General features: G+C 39.9%; 1 protein-coding gene across 6 annotated transcripts in view; it reads left to right on the forward strand.

Annotated features, from left to right (window-relative positions):
• The window catches only part of Scrg1 (stimulator of chondrogenesis 1), a 52,596-nt gene extending 33,361 nt beyond the window's left edge, over positions 1-19,235 (forward strand). For all 6 annotated transcript variants that reach the window (XM_076914167.1, XM_076914164.1, XM_034520656.2 and 3 more), the window contains 2 exons: positions 16,085-16,337; positions 18,713-19,235. In XM_076914167.1, the coding sequence (XP_076770282.1) occupies positions 16,096-16,337; positions 18,713-18,767 (297 nt within the window). In that variant the 5' untranslated portion in view covers positions 16,085-16,095 and the 3' untranslated portion in view covers positions 18,768-19,235. The remainder of the gene's footprint in view (positions 1-16,084; positions 16,338-18,712) is intronic.
• Positions 19,236-21,770: the final 2,535 nt, after the last annotated feature.

The raw sequence follows: 21,770 nt of genomic DNA on the forward strand, positions 1-21,770 counted from the left end.
TACCAATATTGGGATATAAGTGGCATCATATTAGGAGCAATATTAAGAACATCAAATTGAAGTTTTTAGGAAACCAGTGCATAACCAGTCTCAAAGGTTCTCATGTTCCTTCAGTATCTATGGTCTTTCATTGGGTTTACTTGCAACCCAGATTCTCCAGGTGGTATTTTAAGAGCATGCACATGACCCAAAATAGAAAAAAGAAATGAAGAGAAATTTCCTTCAAAATGATCAATTTTCTCACTCGGGTTTGCATTTGAAAAATATACAGTTTTGGTGGATTTCCAAGGATTATGGCTGGTGTTTCTTGGTGGGGAGAAAAAAAGACAAATATACCCAGGGAACAACCTGCCCAGACACTTTCCATGTGTTAGGTAAGAATTAAAGCTATTTATCTGAACCTAAGTAAAGGAAGAGAAGGCTTCAGTTACAACATATAATTTATTAAGTGTTAAAAAAAATCAGGAAAAAAAAAAGCCTACCCTAGGAGCCAGCCTGCTGTGGAAATTTCCATCGCTGAAGACTGAGCCTCGGGCAGAAACACAAGTCTGCGCTCTGGCACAGACGTGAGGTACATGGTATGGCACCATACCTGCCTTTCCAGAAACTTATTTGCTCATTCCTTAAATGAAAGCTTTGAGCTATTTCTATGAGTCAAGCACTGAATCGGGTGCCTGAGTGATTTTTTTAAAAATGTTTTTAAGCTTCAGGCCTTACCTTCCTGCTTTACCTGCATGATGCTGGCGCATGCTCTTTGAAGCCGCGGATCAACACAGACATCCTCCTTGTCCTCCCTCAGTGTATGCTCTCTCTTTGCTAGTTGGTATTTATTCTGCCTTTTACCTGTATTTTCGATGCATTTATAATGAATAAGTTAGATCTTAGTCATTTTTAAAACTGCTTTTTACAGGAGTGTGTGTGTGTGTGTGTGTGTGTGTGTGTGTGTGTGTGTGTGTGTTAATTTACGTGTATCACATTGCACATTCTGCAGGAACCCACAGAGGCTAGAAGAGGGCCTGGATCATCTCCCAGAACTTAAGTTACAGGCAGTTGTAGCTGCCTGATGTGGATGCTGGGAATTGAACTCCAGTCCTCTGTAAGAGCAGTAAGTGGTTTTAACTGCTGAGCCATCTCTTTAGTCCTAAAAAGTATAATTAACACACACACACACACACCCACACACACCCTGCCTAGTCTGTTTTTGTTGTTTGTGTGTATATGGTTTCAGGGCTGATCACTCTGTACTGGATAACGAAGAAGGGGCTCAACTCTGAGATGGGCTAATTTTTCCTCTCCTGTGTAGCAGTAATAGTCAAAGAAAAAGATGCTATCAATTTGAAAGTGGAGCAGGGTGTAGGAGGGGTGGGAGGGAGTAAAGGAACGAGGGAAGATGTATAACAAATAAAAAACGCTTAATCATTTAAAGTGAAAAGGCAATTACGTTCTAATAAGGGCAATCAAATGGAAACAAAGTTTGAACAGCCAAGAGCCATAAAATGAGCTCAGGAACAAAAGTAGGTAAGACAAGAACCCAACAAAGAAAAGAGGAGGTGGAGAAGGGGAAAGAGGAAGAGGAGAAAGGAGGGGGAAACCACAATGGCTAAATATAAGACCTACAGAAAAACTATACAACTCAGATAATATTAAGGTATAATTTAGACATAGCTTCATAATAAAAACTAGAAAACTCGGGCTGTGCACTGCAGTGCTCACTTTTAATCTTAGCACTCTGAGGCAGAGATAGGCATATGAGTTCAAGGCCAGCCTGGTCTACATAGCGCATTTCAAGGCAGTCAAGGCTATATGGAGAGACCCTGTCTCAAAACAACAACCACAACAAAATTTCAAATGCATTAGTTAAGTAGTTAAAGAGAGATGTTTCTTCCTGGCTGCCATTACCCACATACCCCTCCACCTGCACCCAAACCTTTGACAAAAACCTAGTGAGAGAGCTTAAAGTTAGATGCTTGATAGTGTTGACTCTTGTGATAAACACAAACATACATACACACACAAACACATGCTTTTAATTTTTTTACGTATGTACATGCATGCATACATACATACATACATACATACATATATACATACATGTCTTAGGGTTTCCATTCCTGCACAAAATATCATGACCAAGAAGCAAGTTGGGGAGGAAAGGGTTTATTCAGCTTACACTTCCACACTGCTGTTCATCACCAAAGGAAATCAGGAGTGGAACTCAAGCAGGTCAGGAAGCAGGAGCTGATGCAGAGGCCATGGAGGGATGTTACTGGTTTGCTTCCCCTGGCTTGCTCAGCTTGCTTTCTTATAGAACCCAGGACTACCAGCCCAGGGATGGCTCCACCCACAATGGACCCTCCCACCCTTGGTCACTAACTGAGAAAATGCCTTACAGCTGGATCTCATGGAGGCATTTCCTGAAGGGAGGCTCCTTTCTTTGTAATAACTCCAGCTTGTGTCAAGTTGACTCACAAAACCAACCAGTACAATACATTTTTTATTTATTTATTTATTTATTTATTTATTTATTTACCTACTTACTTATTGTGTGTTTTCAGGGAAAGGGAGGCATGCAAGTGTGTGGAGAATAGAACCTGTGGGAATCAGTTCTCTCCTACTTTGCAGGCTCTAGGGGACAGAACTCAGATCTGTCAGGCTCAACTCTTTGTGAATAGCCCAACTGGCCTTGAGCTCACCACGCTTCTTCCTCTGCCTCTCAAGGGCTGAGATGAGAGATGTGGACTAACCTTACCCAGATCATGCTATTAATTTTGGTTATTTATTTTTTATTAGAAAATAGTCCCATCTCACCTATTTAAAGTTGCATGATGTCTAGGATGTTTTCTTAAAATAAAACAGACAACTCACCTCTCTAACTGTGGACTGTCGTGTCAACTAATATAAGCTGTATATTAGAGATACAGTTCACGTTCATCATTCCTATCTAACCTAAAACTATAAAAGAGCTCTTTAACTCAGTAGCCCTTACCTGCTGAACCATCTCCCCAGCCTAAAAATTATAGCTTTATTTTAAAATATATATTATATATTTATTATTTATTATATATCATATATCATAATCACATATCACATATTACATATGAATAGCTTATATATGTGTAAAATTATTTTTACATAATATAAATTTATCACATAATTTTCTAATATAATTTATATTGTGTAAAAGAAAGGAAAAAAGAGGCAAGCCAGTTTATCTTGCTTAACAAATATTTTGAGTGTTTTTTTTTACAACAATAACTGTTGGAAGAGCCAAGAATACCAGATGAATTCAAGAAAATGAAAATAATAAGGGTAGCCTTTACCAGTAACTCCACATGTATGTGTGTATATTATATATATTCATAATTATATATTTATATACTTATATTTATATATTATATCATAAATATTTATATTTATATCACCTCATACCAGAAGATAAAGCATTGCAATGTGTGGCTCCTATCTGTTGAATGAACAACATTCTAAAAGCACATTTTTATCTTGGGCAAGGACCTTAAGAAGTCTCACTGTATCCTTTTGTGTGTACATATGTGCATGCACCTGTGTATGTGACCAGAGGTCAGAGGAGGACATTGGGCACGCCATCCTACCACTCTCCTTATTACTCTCTTAAGATAGGGTCTCTCCACCATGAGAACATGACCCACAGGATCAAATGACTGGGACTCATGGGAACTTGCAGTGATCAGGGAGTCAGTAGGGGGTCTAACCTAGGTTCTCTGCACATATGTTATAACTGAGTAGATTGGTGTTCTTGTGGAACTCCTAATAGTGGGAGCAGATTCTGTGCCTGACTCCTTTGCCTATTTATGGGACCATTTTCACTACTGGGTTGCCTTGTTCAGCCTTGCTGTGATGATATGTGCCTTATGGTCTTATTGTAGCTTGTTATGCCATGGGAAGTCTATTCTTTAAGGGGAGGCAAAAAGGGGGTGGATCTGGAGGAGAAAGGAGGTGGGGGATGCTAGGGGAAGGGGAGGGAGGGAGGTGAAACTGTGTTTAGGATATAATATAGACGATAATTTAAGAAGATTAAGAGGAGGAGGAGGAGAAGAGGAAGCAGAAGGAAGAGGAGGAAGAAGAGGAAAAGAAGCAAGAGGGGGAGAGGAAGGAAGAGGAGCAGGAGGAGGGTGAGGAGCAGGAAGAGGAGCAGGAGGAGGAGCAGGAGGAGGACAAGGTGAGGAGGTGTCTCTTACTAAACCGGAGTGTGCTGTTTGGGCCAGCAGCTACCAGGCCCCAACAGTCCTCCTGTCTTCACATCCTGTTCCCTCCAGCCAAGCCTTTGCCACAATAGCTCTGCAGTTACAAGCATGCAGTTGTGCCTGGTTTTTCACATGGGTACTGGGGATTTGAACTTGGGTCATGCTTGTGGATGTAGTAAATAAATATTCTTACCTGCTAAGCTATCTCCTCAGACCCAGCTTTCTTCTTATCTAAAAGACTGCATGAACTTCTTAGGGCAATCCTGAGGCCTTTCTTCTACTTCTCCACATCTGTCATTCATGACTGTTGAGCTATCAGGCTGTAGGACCATCTCCTTTAATCATATGTGGGTACATGCATGTGTATGTGCATGCTCGTTTATGTGTGTGTGCACACATATGGAGAGAGAGAGAGAGAGAGAGAGAGTTGCTTGCTTCTCTATTCCTTTATGTTCATTTCTAATAAGGTTTTTACTAAAGACAAACCTCAGACTCATATCTTCCCTTACATTTCTTCACGTGTGTGTGTTCCATAGTATCCTACATAAATATCAGAGAATAACTTGTAGGAGTCAGTTCTTTCCTTGTATCATGTTTGGGTCCTGGGATTAGAACTCAAGTCATGCAGCTACATGTTGCATAACTTTATGTTTAATTTGCACTACAAGAACTGTGGGTTCAACCAAGCAATGCCTCGTTATTATCAATACTCAAGGAGCGGTGCTACTACTAGGAAAGGCTACCTGTATTTTCATTTTCTTGAATTAATCTCGTATTCTTAGTTCTTCCAACAGTTCTTATTACGAAGGAAACACTAAAAATATATGTTAAGTTAAGCATGAAAAACTAGCCTGCTTCTTTCTTTTCTCTGACACAGTTATTCAGGAACTATGTTGAGCCCCACACTAGTGCACCCCCTGACTTCCTCATAAGTACAGGACTGACTGTACTTCCTGTGAACACCCTTGCTAGCTTGCTCTTGATCTAGGAGTCTAGAGCACCCGACAAAGGTATGACGGTCAAGTCTTGAAGAAAACAATCCCAGGTTATATTTTAGCAGCTTCGTTTTATGTAGAACAGAGAAAGAGGATTATTCCAGAGTGAAAAGAGCATCCTGAGTGGTTCATTGTATGGACTATGATGGTTCCTGGTTACATTTTGGGATCCATCCACTTGCCACTAGTCTTATGCAGGTGCCAGGAATTGGAGGGACCACAGTTCAGTTAAGGAAGGGTAATAGACAGAACAGCACTTTGGCAGTTTAGCCAAAGTATTGAAATTGCCAAGGAGGAGCACAGTTGGTATTGAGAATCTTTCCAAAGATGGGTCCATCCAATGGGTACACCAAGAAGTTTTGTCACTGCTCAGTCTGGAGAAGCAGAAAACACATTTACCTGCTCCACAAAAACACTTTTTAAAAAGAGGGGCAAATGTGAATGAAGCCTGTGTAGAGATAATGGATGTTGAGTCAGGAAGGATGCTGACCCCTGAGACAAAAGGAGAGCCCTAACATGACCCCCACTACTACTTCCTTAAGACAGACCCTAGGCTGCAGCTCAGGGAATGAAAACTCAGAGCCCTGAACTGAGTGAGAAGCAGGGAGACCGTGCATGGTGGGTGGTGGCTAGAGATCAGACACCAGAATACCAGACACAGACAGGTAGTCAGAAAGAGAAAACTCTGGAAGTCTTCAGAGAGTCAGAACCAAATATCGGTCAGGAGACTGATTAGTGTGTCCACATGAGAAAACTATCCAAGGCCATAGAGGAAAATCCAAAACAATTAGGAAATAGAAAACCTGTCTACTCATAAAGGGTTAGGAATAGTCATAGCAATATCAAAGAAATTAATAGTTTATTAGGCATTGGGTTAAATACTTGGGAGGATTTGATCTCAGTGGAGAATAATTATCCCTGGATGGAACATTGGAACAATCTAACAAAACTTCAGAGTAAGCCCTAAAAGAGTAAAATTGTTTCCAAGTATCCCTGCTACTTCCTAGAATAGGAACAGCTATAAGAATATACGCAGCAGCCAATTAGTTTTTAGTCATCATCAGAAGACTACCAAGCATGCAAAGAAGCAAGAAACCCCGGGTGTGCGGTAGTACAGCGGTAGAGCACTTGCCCAGCGTCCATGAGGCTTTGGGTTCAAAGTTCACCATCTAAGGGGCAAGAAATTATAACTCACAAGAGAGCAGTTGATCAACTGAAGTCAAGTTAGACAGATAAAAGCACCGGGATTAGTAGACAGAACTAGAGAAGTTTTTTTTTTTGTTTTTTTTTTTTAAAGTATCTGTTAATGAATAAAACTACAATGAGTAAATGTATCTTTCAAAGCCAAGTGTAAAATAGAGACATTTTCAGATACACAGAAACTGAAAGGATTAACCAGTAGCAAAGTTGATCTACAGAAAGATTAAAGGTCCCCTTCATACAGCCAAATGCTACTGCTAGGTAGAACTATGGGTCTCCTGAGAAATAGATAGAATTAGAAGTTGAATTTAAATGTATAATTTTCATGAATAAATGTACATTTTCTCATTAAGTTAATAAGATATAATTGAGTAACGATATATATATACATATATGCACATATATGTGTGTGTATATATGCACTATATATATGTATATGTGTATATATATATATATATATATTGTGGTGCTTATACACATGAATGAAAGTGTCTAAATACATACTCAAAAGGCAGCACCAAACTATAGAAACACACGTGACAGTGTTGTCAGCAACATGGCACACTGTGAGGACCTCGTGCTCTTCCTTCTTCGTAAACACATCAAGTCAACAGCAACTCCCGGATTAATTTCCCATTTGTGAGCCATCCCAGTCAGTAGAGAGGCTCTTATACCTTGGGCGAGTGCACCACCACACAAAAACATGTAGGAAAGGTGGAGACACCGTTTTGCCATAATCTCTACTACTGGCACAGAGTGCTATGCAATGAGGAAGGAACCGCAACTCAGCATTTCCCGGAAAGGAAGGAATTGGACCGCCTGTGCCCCTAGCATCCTAACTTTTCCTGGCCCTACCACAGGAACTGGCTTCTGCCTTTCTTGTTCAGACCGCTAATAGGGCCAGTGTTTACTAAGTCCTGGGGAGCTACACAAAACAAAGCAACAGGAAGTCATTTAACACAGCCCCTTCTTCAAGCCACAAGTGGGAAGAAAACCCCAGAGCGCATGTCTTAGGAGAAGGCGGGAGGAGTCAGGCCATACATATAATAACCTCACATCTGTTTTCAGTGCCATCAAATGGACTGGCTTTGGCTTTGCTTGTCTTTGAGCAGTGACAGGGCCAAGCATATACTACATCCATAGCTACAAAGAAAACATCGGAGGCAGGCGGATTTCTGAGTTCGAGGCCAGCCTGGTCTACAAAGTGAGTTCCAGGACAGCCAAAACTACACAGAGAAACCCTGTCTCGAAAAACAAAAACAAAAAAAAAAGAAAGAAAGAAAGAAAGAAAGAAAGAAAGAAAGAAAGAAAGAAAGAAAGAAAGAAAAGAAAACATCGACTTTACAACAGGAGTATTTCACTACAGCTCAGCTGAGCACAGAACAAATCATCGAAGAGATCCAGCGCTCAGTTATTCCTTGGAGACAGGGAGGGTTGGGCCACACAACCAGCATTCCATCTTCCCTGAGAGCTACTGATTGGCTCCTGTCTTACGCGCTGATAGGCGTATTCTAGAAAACAGCAGACAGCTTAGAACAAGGACAGTTGTTTGGGACCAGCATAAAGGTGAAAAGCCCACAAGGGAAATTCTTTTCCTGTACGAAGCTGATTCATCAAGAATGGGAAAGGCGACAGATGTTCTTTTGTTTGTTTATATCTCTAATGTGTAGATATCAATATACACATATACACACATATCAACGAAAATGGGGAAAAAATAGGGAAACAGAATCCAAACTAAAGAGTAAGATAAAAAAAAATCTAGAAATTGATCATAATGACAGGGAAATATCTGATTTATTTGACATAGAATTAAGGCTAGCCATCACGGGGCTGGAGGTTTGGCTCAGTAGTTGTTAAGAAAACGTGATGCTCTTGTGGAGGACCTGTGTTCATATCCTAGTACCCACACTGGCAGCACACAACTTCCCGTAACATCAGTTCTAGAGGACCCAACACCCTATTCTGGCTTCCACAGGCATCTGCACACACATCACATACATCACACACATACACATCACATACATCACACACACACACACACACCTCTTAAAGAATCTTCTTGGAGGATAAATTTTATGTTAGATATTCTTAACACAATAAGGTGGAAAAATAGGCATTTGAAGTAGAAAGCTACAAATAATTAAACATAAAAGTATGAAAATATATTCATAAATCTAAAGGTCCAGTACCATAAGGGTCAATTCAATTTCAATAAAAATTCCACCAGGGTTTTCCTATAGAAACTGGCAAGTAGATTCATGCACAAATACAAAAGACTTAGACTTGCCAGAAACAAAAAACAAAACAAAACAAATCTTTATGAAAGAACAAAGTTGTAGGACTAACTCTGCCTGACAAGGTAACAGAAATTCAAACTTTAGTTTGGAATAAAACATTTAAGCCGATGAATGGAAAAGAATGCATGGCTTGGAAAGAGGCCCACGTCTGTGGTAAGGTGACCATGAGCCTTCCATCCGGCCAGGAAGCAGCAGCCTCTGAGGCGCTCCTATGGTCCCTGCTGGAGTTTTGGCTCTGACTTTATACTAACAAATGTAAGTACATTTGTCAACGGCAAAGGAGATTCAATAGACAAAAACTAACCTTTTAAGTATACAGCATAGAAATTATTGAACAACTCCATGCAGAGCTTTGATGAGTGTGATGCACTGGATACAGTTAACTAAAATGGACCAGGGAAGCAATGTGAAACCTAGAACTGTAAAACTTATAGGAAACAGGGGAGAAGACTTCTGTTCACTTCGGAAAAGCAACGCCTTTTTGGATATACAAAAATATGGCCTATGTAAAAAAAATAAAAATAAAAAATTAAACTTTACCAATTTGGAGAATCTTTCTTCTTTGGAAACCATTACTAAGATGAAATTGAGAGCCATAGATACAAGCAAATATATCTAATACAAAAACTCATATCTAGAATATATGAAGAATTCTCAAAATTTGACAAGGTCTTGGTTTGCTTTCACATGCTGTGGTAGACACCGGTCACCAGAAGCAACTGAGGCAGGAAAGGGTTTATTTCATCTTACACTTCTAGGTAACTGCTCATCCCTGAGAGAAGTCAGGGCACAAACACAAGACAGAAACCTAAAGGTAGGAACTAAAGCAGAACCCCACACGAAGGCTGCTCACTGGCTCACTGGCCTCACCTTCAGCTGTCCTCAAACCACTCAGGACCTTCTGGGGGGCAGGGGAAGGGAGAGTACAACCCACAATGGGCTGGGCCTCCACATCAATCAACAGTCAATTGATAATCAGGAAAAGGCCACACAGGCCAGTCTGAAGTTTCCTTAACTGAGGCTCCTCCCCACCTAGTGGCTCTGGTTTACATCACATTGCCAAACAAACCACCACAATAAACAACCCAGTTACCTTCTGCTCCTCTTTATCCTTTCTTCCTCCTTCTCCTCCTTTCTTTCTCTCCTTTTTTGATACCTATACTTTGTAAAAACAAAATCAAAGAACAAAACATTATGTAAAATGTTTTTACCGCACTTTTATGTTTTGTTTTGTTTGGCCTTGGCTTTGAGACAGGGTTTTTCTGTGCAGCCCTGGCTATCCTGGAACTCACTCTGTTAGACCAGGCTGGCCTTGAACTCGCAGAGATTAAAGGCCTGCACCACCACTGCCCAGCAATTAACATACTTTTTTAAAGGCAGGATTTCACTAGTTTGTTGTCTGTCTGTCTGTCTGTCTGTCTGTCTGTCTGTCTTGGCCTAGAACTTGCTATGTAGCACACACAGGCTAGCCTTAATGTATCAGTCCGTCTGCCTTAGCTTCCTTCCTACTACTGAGATTACAGGCATGCCCAGCCATGCCCAGCCACAATCCAATTATTTTTTGGATGAGCAACAAAGTTGAAATGAGATTTTTGTAATTATGTTTATTTACTTATTTTTGAGGTGGGGCTGTCAGAGCACAAGTTGTAAGAGTCGGTTCTCTCCTTCCATTAGGTAGCTCTCCAGAACTGAACTCAGATTCTCAGGCTTGGTGACACACACTTATCTGCTGAGGCATCTCCCCAGCCCTTGAACATATTCTTCACTAAAGGAAACACACCAGAAAAAATTTTTTTCACGTGAGAAAAACACTTAACATCAACAATGAGTAAGAAATGGCAGTATATACTAATGGGAGATATCATTATATATGCTTTAATGAGATGTCAATATATATGCATTAATGAGATATCAATATATGTGCATTAAAATACCAGCGATGTAAAAAGTGACCAAAGCAGGAGTTGGAGCCTGTGGACAAACCACACTGCTAGTGGGAATTTAAAACCACATAACCACTTTGTAAAAAGTTTGATAGCATCTTTAAAAGTTAAATATACTAAGTCAGAGCAGTAGCTCTGCCAGTAAATCGCTTGCCACGTAAACATGATGACTTAAATTTGAACCCTAGAACCCACGTGGGACAAGAAGTCACGATTGGCAGTGCATGCCTGCAATCTTATCACTGGGGATGTGGAGAGTGGAGGCCTGTTGGTGTTCCCTGGGCAGCCAGCCTAACCCATTGGCAAGACCGGGATCCAGTGAGAGATCCTGTCTCAAGAACCAAGGTGGGGGCTGGAGAGCTGGCTCAGCAGTTAAGTGCATGTGGTACTCTTGCTGTTGAACTAGGTTTAATTCCCAGCATCCATATGGTGGCTCACAACGATCCATAAACACAGTTCCATCGCATCCAACAGGCACGCACATGGTACACATACAGGAATACTGGCAAGACACACATAAAGTAAAATAAATTTAAAAAAATAGAGCCACGCTGGATGGTTCCTGGTAAGTGGACACTGTGGCTGACCTCTAACCCCCTTCATCCAACCCAGCTAGCTAGTCCACATGCACAGATTTGCCCGAGTAATAAGTGCTCTGATTTTACAAAGACTTGCACAAAGGTGTTCTCAGTACTTTTATTATAACCGTCCCTAATTAAAAACGACCCAGATGTTTATTAACAGGTAAAAGGATAGACAATTTATAGTATATACAATGAAATACATAGCAATGAAACATGTACATCTCAGGATTGCTGTACTGAGATAACCCACATAAAGGATTGTATAATTTCATATATCCTATTTTATATAAAATTCTAGAATATGAATATAGAATATGAATATCAGCAGATCGATGGTTGCTGGATGATAGGCAACAAGGACGGATAGACAAATAAAGGCCATTGGGGAAACTTAGAGGTGACTATGATTAATGTCTTGATTGCAGTGATGATGTCACGGGAAAAACACATACTTAACAAGCTGCTTGTTTGAAGTATTGTAGCTTATTGTATGTCAATTTCACTTCAGAAAAGCTATTTAAAAAAAAATCTTTACCCAGTGAGTGGAGCCTGTTTTCTTCCACACAAATACTTCTCTAGAGAATGATGGCCGTGGTTTTTCCTGCCACGGGTTACTTGGTTTTATTTTTCGAAACTATACCTCATGGGTATTAAAGAAGGGCTCCTCAGAAGTAAATGAGAATGAGACCCCCTGTAGCATTAACATTCAGCCATATGAATACTACAGGTGTGCTGTACAAATGTGTCGTGCCAGCACGGTAGAGACAGGAGGCTCAGGAGTCCGAGGCCGTGCGTAGTTGGTGATCACAGTGGGATACATGAAACTCTGTGTCAAAACCAAACAAGACCTAAAAGTAAGAATTTTAATCTATGATCTGCAAAATGTCCATTTGAAGGTTCTAATATACATATATATATATAATACACATATAATATGTATATGCTAGATGATGATACACTGTAGAACTAATGTCTTGCTCTAATAAATCAGAGAAAGTATAAATAGATCTCATTTTTCTAATTTTAGTCGTTACATTTAGTAATGTTTATAGATAAAAATTAGGTTTGCACAATTTTAAAAAATCACAATCCAAGTCAAAGATGAGTAACTCAAATTCAAATACAAAATAAAACCTGAAACTTTCAGGAAGATAATGGAATCTTTTTATTGTCTAAACTTTAAAAAATCAGTCTTTTTTCAAAATTTCACATCTTTCCTAAGATGACTCACTCGTGAGCTGTGTCTAGTGATTGGGAAGCTCACACTTTGCTGGGGTCCAGCCCCAACAGGGTCAGGCACTGAGGTGGGACACAGCTTTGGACTGATGACCTCTGGCCTTTACTGTTTCTTTCTTACTGTTCTGCACCCGGCCCCATGGCTTCTGGCAATTTAACTCTCTTACTATTCTGGGGCCAAAAGCTGATGGCTTCTGCAAATTAACACTTTTGCTCTCCTGAGGCCAAAAGCTGCTGGCATCTGGCAATTGACTCCTGCTGATAGCAGCAGGGGATTAAGAAAAGAAAGTTATGTGGGCTCTTTGCTCCCTAACTTAGCCTTCATGAGCCTGAGAGAAAGAAAGAAAAAGAATAAAGAGAAAGCCATGCATACACATATACACACAAATACTTTGATCAGGCCTGACCATCTGTATCATCAATTGCACAAGTGCATATGCATAGCTAAACATATATACATATTCCTACATATGTATGTATGTACATACATAAAGACAGATATATATATATATAGATATATATATATACACACACAGAGAGACAGGCAGACAGACATATATACATATATACACATTTGGTAGATGGAGCAGAGCCTCAGTAGCCACACGTTATTTTGTTTTCTCCTTAAACTTTTTTCCTAAAATTATTTGAATCTGGAATTCTATAAAGTCAATAATTCATCTGAATAGTATTAATTCATGAAAGTTCATCTGCAGGAAACTTGCCCAATAGAGTGGGCTATCACCAGGAAATTATCATGTGAGGCTATAGCAGCGAGGGTCTCCTGGTATCCACTCACACTAAGCCAAATAAATGAAGAGCAGGATAATGACAACAGGAGAGAGAACATCAGTAGCAAGAAGCAATCCTGGGACTAAGTCTGTGGAACCATGCCTTACCAGAACGCCCGATCCCCGCAGAGCAAGACGGTGGACCATCTCCAAGGAACTCACCGGCCCACTGCAGCTCTACTTGTATGGCATCTGTCAATACTTTCATTTCCTCTCAGCAATATTGTTAACTTTCAAAGTGTAAGACTCAGAAAGACAAATGCATATCCGCTCTTTTGTGCGTGCATGCGTGTGTGTGTGTGTGTGTGTGTGTGTGTGTGTGTGTGTGTGTGTGTGTATGTGTGTGTGATTATAGATGTGAGATCAGAAAAGGAATGGAAGAGGGAAAAAATAAAGTTATAAGGAAGGAAGAGAAAAAAGAACAAGGTAATAGAAAATAATTGATACGAAGGCAGAAAGGGGGACCTAGAAGTCAGGGTACAGGAGTGTGGGGAGGGAAGTGTCCGTGGGGGAGGAGTGAGAGGGGGAGGGTCCAAGGCACATGTGTATGAGAATGCCATGTTGAAACCTGTTTCTCCGTATGTTAATTGAAAAAGAATATTCTTAAAGTGCAAAGAGAAGCACAAAGCGAAGTACCCTTTATCGTCCTGTGGCAGAAAGCTATATCGGCATGTTAGCAAGGTGCATATGCACAGCTATGGATTCTGACTCTGAATTCCACACTATGTTGCTATTCTTCCTTTACTACAGTAAGCTCCACTTCCCCCATGGCTAATACAAAAGCCAGAGGAGATTCTTTAGATACATGACGACTAGTTCAGTTTTCTATAACCACTATTAAAGAATTAGCTCCTTAGGAGTTATATTTGTCTGGTACGACCCCAAAGATTCAAACCAAGACTAGCAGGTAGAAGCTAGGGAAATCTATTTTACAAAGAGAGGAATGTTAGAACTATGTCAACAAAAGTTTGCTCACTTAGCAACGAGTTACCTTTCATAGGTGGTCATGGCCACGCTACATGATTAAGAGACAATTCCAGCCTCCATTTTCAATAGCAAATAGTTTATGTGGGAAAATGTTTTCGAAAAACTTAAAAAAAAAGTTTGTAACAAAAACGAGCCCAAAGAATAATTCTAGAATATTTGAAAATAATTGGATTATATATTTATAGACCATTATCATTCATTCATTATCTATGAATTGTAGGCTTAAAGTTTTCTAAACCAACTTTATTTAGGGTTGTTGAATGCTTCAACCTCCCAGCCAACCTACTGACTAGAGATTGGAGATAAAGAAGGTTAATAGGGTTTGTGGACCTGTTTAGAAGTAGTTTGTTGGGGCGATTATATTGCTCGTTGTTAGGATACCAGCAGTCCAATCCAATAGAAAGCATCAAACACAAATCAGTAGCAGCAGCTTGATCCAGCAGAAACAGCGAGGCTCCACCAAATCGGCACAACTCAACAGAAGCGAGTGGAATACCATGAGAAGTTCTTTGGTATGTTTCTCTCTATAAAGTGAAGACCAGTGAAGAAGAGAGACCAGCATTGCATGGCCAGCGAAGACCAGCGAAGGCCAGCGAAGAGCACTGCAGTGCATGAGCATGCTCTCCTTCTTTATGGGGTTCCATTTATACTCTTTCCAAATGCCACACTGTCTCGATCATCAGCTCCCACAAAACATCACATGTCCCCTCATGTGTCTGTTTCAGCAAAACATCCTCTCACAAGACAGCTTCCAGAGAAACAGCAGGCACGTGACACAACTGAGTTTCCAAAGAAGCTAAGAGATTTCCACTTCAGTAAATAACAGCATAAATAAGGGTTTTTTGTTTTGTTTTGTTTTTGTCTCTGTCAGGGTGGGACCTAGGTTCTTTGACAATATTATAGTTATCTAGTACATAAAAGGTCAACTTTTTTGTTTTTGTTTTTTGTTTTTTGAGACAGGGTTTCTCTGTGTAGCCTTGGCTCTCCTGGAACTCACTCTGTAGACCAGGCTGGCCTCGAACTCAGAAACCTGTCTCTGCCTCCCAAGTGCTGGGATTAAAGGCATGCGCCACCACTGCCCAGCGAAAGGTCAACTTTATTGTGTTTGGCAACGCTAGCTGTTCTACAAAGCTTTTCGAGTTTATATTATCTGAAAGAATTGTCCTTGATTGAGTGCATGGAAGAAATGTATGAATTTGGGTACCTTATTAAATGCAGATTCTCATCCTTTATTTCCTCTCCCTTAGCACTTCCCACTTAATATTTGCGTGCATGTGCACATGAGTGAGGACAGGCACATGGGTGCCATGGCACCCACATAGAAGTCAGGGGTCAGAGGTCTTCTGTGAGAGGGTCTCTCACTATCCACCTCACTGACACCTCATTGACATTGTTTTTTGCTGCTGTGTACCCCAGGGTCGCTGGCCTGTGAGCTTTTGAGCCATTTGCCTGTTTCCTGCACCAGCTCATCCAAGCAGTGCTGCTGGAATTACTGAAGCATGCCAACACCTGCACCTTTTTACACGGCTTCCAGGGATTTGACCTCATGTTCTCAGACTAACATGGCTAGTGTCTTTACCAACTGAGCCACCTCCCTGGCCCTCACTATGTGTTTGAATGGTGTCCAGACATTCATTTCAAGTGTTTTTGCTTTAAAAAAAAAAAAAAAAAATGTAAAAGGTACACTGTGAGAAACAAAAAGAACATGAGAAAGACTAACTCCCTTTGCATCCAAGTTTACGGCACGCGCAAAAGTTTATGTTCAGATGCATCCCACCTTTTAAAATTCAAATGCTGAGTTATTTTGTTTGCTATTCTATATCAGGAGCGAGAGCCATGATGAAATTTGTGGTACTTGTCACCCTCGGGCTAACTCTGCTGTTAGGAACACAAGCCATGCCTTCAAGTCGCCTCTCCTGCTACAGAAAGTTGCTAAAAGACCGTAACTGCCACAACCTTCCGGAGGGCGGAGCCGACCTGAAGCTGATTGATGCAAATGTCCAGCATCATTTCTGGGAAGGGAAGGGATGTGAGATGATCTGCTACTGCAATTTCAGTGAACTGCTCTGCTGCCCAAAGTAAGGAAATGACATTTCAAAATGTATTGCTATATTTGTAGAGAAACTCTTAAAAGATCATCTTTTTATTGTCTTATGCTTCTCCAAATGATTAATTTATACATAGGCATCTTCATCTTGCAGCACTGGCATGAAGATAAATTTCTCTGTGACTTTCTCTACACAGAAATTTAAAATATGGACTTTGAAAATTTACACAAAAGCATGTAGTACAATATGTCTAACTTTAAAATATTTTAACATTATTCATATTTTCTAATGTTGTTTCAATTATTTCATATGATTATAATTATAACCCAGAAACACACAATTAGTTTTTGAATGTTACATAAGTGTAACATTCAATGAAGGTTTATTATGTACCAGTGATGGTAATAAGTCTTTTATAGGTATTAATATCACCCACTCAATAGTCTCATGGTTCAGTAACTATGGGATTTTTGTTTTGTTTGGTTTTAGTTTTGCTTGTTGTTTTGTTGTTGCTTGTTTTGTTGGTTGGTTTTGCTTTTTGTGTTTTTGGATTTTTGGTTTTTGGTTTTGGAGTTTCTTGAGACAAGATCTCAACTATAGCTTCAGCTGGCTAGAACTTGTTGTGTAGACCAGATTGACCTTGAGACTGTGAACACCCAAGGCAATCCTCCCAAGTGCTGATTTCACAGCATGAGGCACCAGACCTGGCTTAGAACAGCTTCAGAATTGGGTTTGCTGAAATTAATCATGCTTTTAAATAAACTCAAGCACCATTTGTTTTCAGACGGGTCCTAGTTGTATAACCTTGTTGAGTGGCTGTGGTAGGGTTGCATAGGCTGGATGAACTGAGTTGAAGGCTGGCCTGGGCTAACCACTGAGACTCAAATGCCAGAAAAACAAAGCCTAAATAAAAAGCTGTAAAACAGTGCATCAACCTGCTAAATTTTTTGTTCAATTTCTACTAAGAACAACAACAACAAAAATTGATTAGAATACAAGTGAACTTCAAAGCTGACATTGTAACTAATTTGAAAAGCAATAAACCTTTTTTAGATTAAACAAGTTAGTAGACAGCATCAAGTAAGTCATTGGGACAGAAAATGTTAGTGAGGGCTTTGGGAGGGTTTCCTAGTTCTACGTATAAGTTAATTAGAAATGAAATAGTTTTGTTCAAAGCAATTTATATTTTGGAAAATTGGTATATGTTACGTACAAAACATTGGGAGTTAATAGATGCTTGTAGCTTGATTTTAAGAATATTTTCCTTTGATTAAGGATTGTTTCAAATACTATGATTTTGGACACTTCAAGACTGGTTCAAATTGCTTTCGACATCTGACATCCTATTTCCATCCTTCTAAGAAACCTGAAAGGTAGAAAACGCAGCCATAAATAAACCTCCTCCCAAGGAAAGGCAGACTGATGTGACCAGCGATACCCCACAGAACCAGCTGATGTTAAAATGGAGACAAAAACCAGGCTCAGACCCAAATGGTTCCCCAAGTGAGGTTTCCAGAGCACTGCCTGTTCAATGCACACTTGACCTGGGACCACAATGCAGGCTGAGTCAGGAGCTGTGCAGGGCTGGCCTTCCCATCAGAGTTCAACAAGCCTTGCAGGTGATTCTCAAACACGAGGATGCTTCTGCAGAGCTGTACTAGATGACGCAAGGGCACATGTTAATTTACCTCATGAATTAGTTTTCTACACTATAGTAATTAAATGACAACCAATAATGGCTTTCTTTCATTATTGGATTGTTAAACCAACTTGCTACCATTTTGTGAGCTCATATTTATTTTCTGATATAACTTTGTGATTATTACTGTTAAATATTTAAACAGAAGGGTAACATAAAAAAAAAATTTCTCCTTAACTTAGAGGGTTTTTATCCCCAGTAGGAACAGAATCACTTTGCAAGCTGTATTTCTAATAAGTCAGAATCACATAAAATTTTATACTATTCCATGCATTTTTCATATTACCTTCTGCCATCTTTCCTACCCAAAAAGATAAGGCTGGCTTTTAAAACATGTTTATATGTACAAATTCTAGAAAGTTGTTTAATGGTTTTCTAAGAAATGTCTAGTGATCTGACTCTTACCCCATATTTAAACTTAAATGATCCATTTCCACATCAAAGAATCAAAGTGTTTCGTATAGGTTTTGAAATGACCTAATTTTTCCTTTTAGTTACAGACAAATAACAGCATAACATCAATAGTAAGTTGGTGAAAGAAAACTCAGTTACTTGTTCTGATCTTTTTGCCTCCTGTGGGGAGTCTTTCTACTTATTTTTTTTTTTTTTTTATTTGCCTACAATGAACTGTCTTATCTGAAACTTGAAGCACTGACCATCTTTAACCCAGTTTTCTGCTGAGTTTAACTGATGCCTTTTCTTTCAGAGATGTCTTCTTTGGACCAAAGATCTCCTTTGTGATCCCCTGCAACACTCGCTAAGGATCTGTATGCATTCTGGAGAACACGGTCCTGAAGTCCTTCACAGTCCCTAATTTCCCACAAACGCTATCAGCATAGCAACCTTTCTGATTTCCGTCCGGTGTACCCAATCCAGCATAGATTCTATAAAGTCTTACTTGCTAGAGTGAACTTGGGCTAACGTGGTAATAAAAGTTGTTTCCCTTTGGCTTGTCTCTGTGGACACTGTTAGTACTACTTCAACTGTCTGGCTGGAGTTCTCTTTAGAAGCTCACTACATTCAGTAACAGCCCTGCCCCCTAATGGAGAGCCACAATCCTGACTCACAGACAGAAAACTTCAGTTGTTGCTTGTCAGTTTTGACCAGTAAAATTGAACAGAAAGCCAGATTTCTATTTTTAAAAAAAGAACCCATCCTTAGGTATTATTACATGTGATAAATCTGTAAGCACATTTTAATTTTCCTGTTTTGAAAAAAAAAAAAACAAACCTTAAAGGTAATATTCTTTGCCCCATTTCTCCAACTCAAGTTTACGATATACAAGTCAGAATAGGATTTGAACACCATTCAAACACAAAATTGTATCCCTAAGACCACAACACATATGCCTAAAGTATCAACTTTCTTTAAGAATAAAAAAGTTAACCTCAAAGGACACAGACACGGCTGGGGATGTAACTCAGTTGATAGATGCCTGACTAGCATGCAGAGCCCTGGGTTCAAACCTCAGCACTACATAAACTAGATCTAGTGGCACATGCCTTCAATCTGAGTAGGGGGAGGGAGAATGATCAGAAGTTTAAGGACGTCAGCAGCTACACAGTAAGTTTTAACTCAGTTTGGGCTACAGGAGACCTTATGAAAGAAAGAAAAAGAAGACGACATTTTCTAATTGTGAGGAAGCAACTTTGGGTCATAAGCTTATATTTTAAAATATAATTGTTGACGCATAGAAACCTCCATTATATGAAAACATATTCCATGCTGGCTAGGTGCTAACCATTATTAAGATTCTTGGGGTATTAGTAATGAATAAGACAGACATGTCTTCTCAGAACATGTGTTCTAACAATGCTGTCATCATAATGATGCTATTTATAAACATGACGCCTGCCATAGAGAAATAGAGAACACTGTACAAAGGATTGTGGGAAAAAGTCTGAGACACACAATCTCTCTCTCTCTTTTTTTTTTTTTTTTTTTAAATTCTTTCATATATTACATACTGACCACAGTTTCCTTCCCCTCTTCTCCCAGTCCTTCCTTTCCACCTCCCCCTTCCCCATACCCCTCCTATTTCACCTCAGAAAAGGGCAGGCTTCCCAGAGATATCAACCAAGTTATAATATGATTAGGTATCTCCCCTCATATTAAGGCTGGACAAGTCAACCCAGTAGAAGAAAAAGGGTCCCCCAAAGAAGGCAAAAGAGTCAGAGACAGCCCCCCACTCCCACTGTTAAGAGTCTCACAAGAAAGACACACTGTATCTTAAAGGCAGCTTAGGAGATACTATCTTGAGACAAAACAGTAACACTGTTCATTGACATACAACCTCAAAGGTCCTGTTTCTGAAGACCCAATCAGAAAGCAGTGTTACTACTGGACTGAGCCAAACAATTTTTGAGTAACCGTAATTCTGATCCTCTTAAGAATCATTACATAATATCTGTCAGAACATGTTTATAAAATACCATGACATCATTAAAAAGATGGAGAAACTCAATTATAAAGAAAATGAATAAATCGGTTATCTAAAAAGCATTGGGCTTTCTTTGCTGAATGAACTGGTAATAAAAATAGACTCGACAGGGCTTAAGAGATGGCTCAGTGGTTAGGAGCACTGACTGCTCCTCCCAGCATCCACGTGGCAGCTCACAACTGTCTGTAACTTCAAGATATGACAACCTCACACCAGCACCTGCAGGCAAGACACCAATACATATAAAATCAATTTATTTTAAATTCTTTATTTTAAAGTAGACTCAACAAAGGAAGTCTTACCTCTTTTTTTGGCCCCTTGATCAGAGAGCTAAATAAGGAAAAAGCATCAAAAATCAGTTTCAGTTTGTATTTTGTCTGACAGATGAGTTCATAATCCACGGTCTATGTAAGTGACACACAAGAGTGAAAGCCGATGTGAAGCACCAAGTCCTTTAAGTAAGCATTTCCTTGCTGCAATCAAAACCTGACGTGAAAACACCATTTGAGTAAGCCAGTTTAATCTATTTCCTTCTCCGAAAGGCAAGTTTCTTCATGACAGGACATGGGACTCTACATTTCAGAAGGCTCACGTGCATCCAGCACGTTCTGGATCTTTGTCTTTGACTTTCTGCAACCTTTTTGCTCTTGGCCCCATGTTGCAGAGTTCAACGGTGACTATGATACTTGAATAGCTCATCTCTTCCTAAAAACATTCTTTTCCTTGCAGGGCCGAGGGCTCCTTCCAGGTGTGCTTTGTTAGAACGAAGTGATCCTAAGGATGACTGAGTGTTAAAAGCAACACAGACAACCATCTCAGGAGGAAGGGCAGAGTGATGGCTGCTCTTGGTTGTTGACTTGACCACATCTGAAATGAACTACAATCCAGAAATGGAGGGCGCACCTGTGATCCAGGTCCTGAGGCTGGAAGACATGTTTCTGACCTGGCTCTTAACATGGAGATCTCAGGCATGAAAATCTTAGGCTCAAGCAAGGTAGTACATACCTTTAATCCCAGGAGACTAAGGCAAGCAGATCTCTGAGCTCAAGGTCATCCTGGGACAAAGCAAGTTTTAGATTCAGATGTGGTGTCACATACCTGTAATTTGGGCCACCCATAAGGACATTGGAAGAAGGAAGATTCACTCTTCTTTGCCTGCTTGCACTTACTTGCCAGCACATCTGTTGGAACCTACTTCTACAGAAGACCAGATGAAACAACTAGCCTCATGAGACTGGGCAACTACTAGATTCTTGGACTTCCTAGTCACAGCTGCCCATACACACATATACACCTAAAGCTAACAAACTCAGCACACAGTTGT

Source organism: Arvicanthis niloticus, chromosome 16 (assembly GCF_011762505.2).
Source record: "Arvicanthis niloticus isolate mArvNil1 chromosome 16, mArvNil1.pat.X, whole genome shotgun sequence".
Classification (NCBI taxonomy): domain Eukaryota; kingdom Metazoa; phylum Chordata; class Mammalia; order Rodentia; family Muridae; genus Arvicanthis; species Arvicanthis niloticus.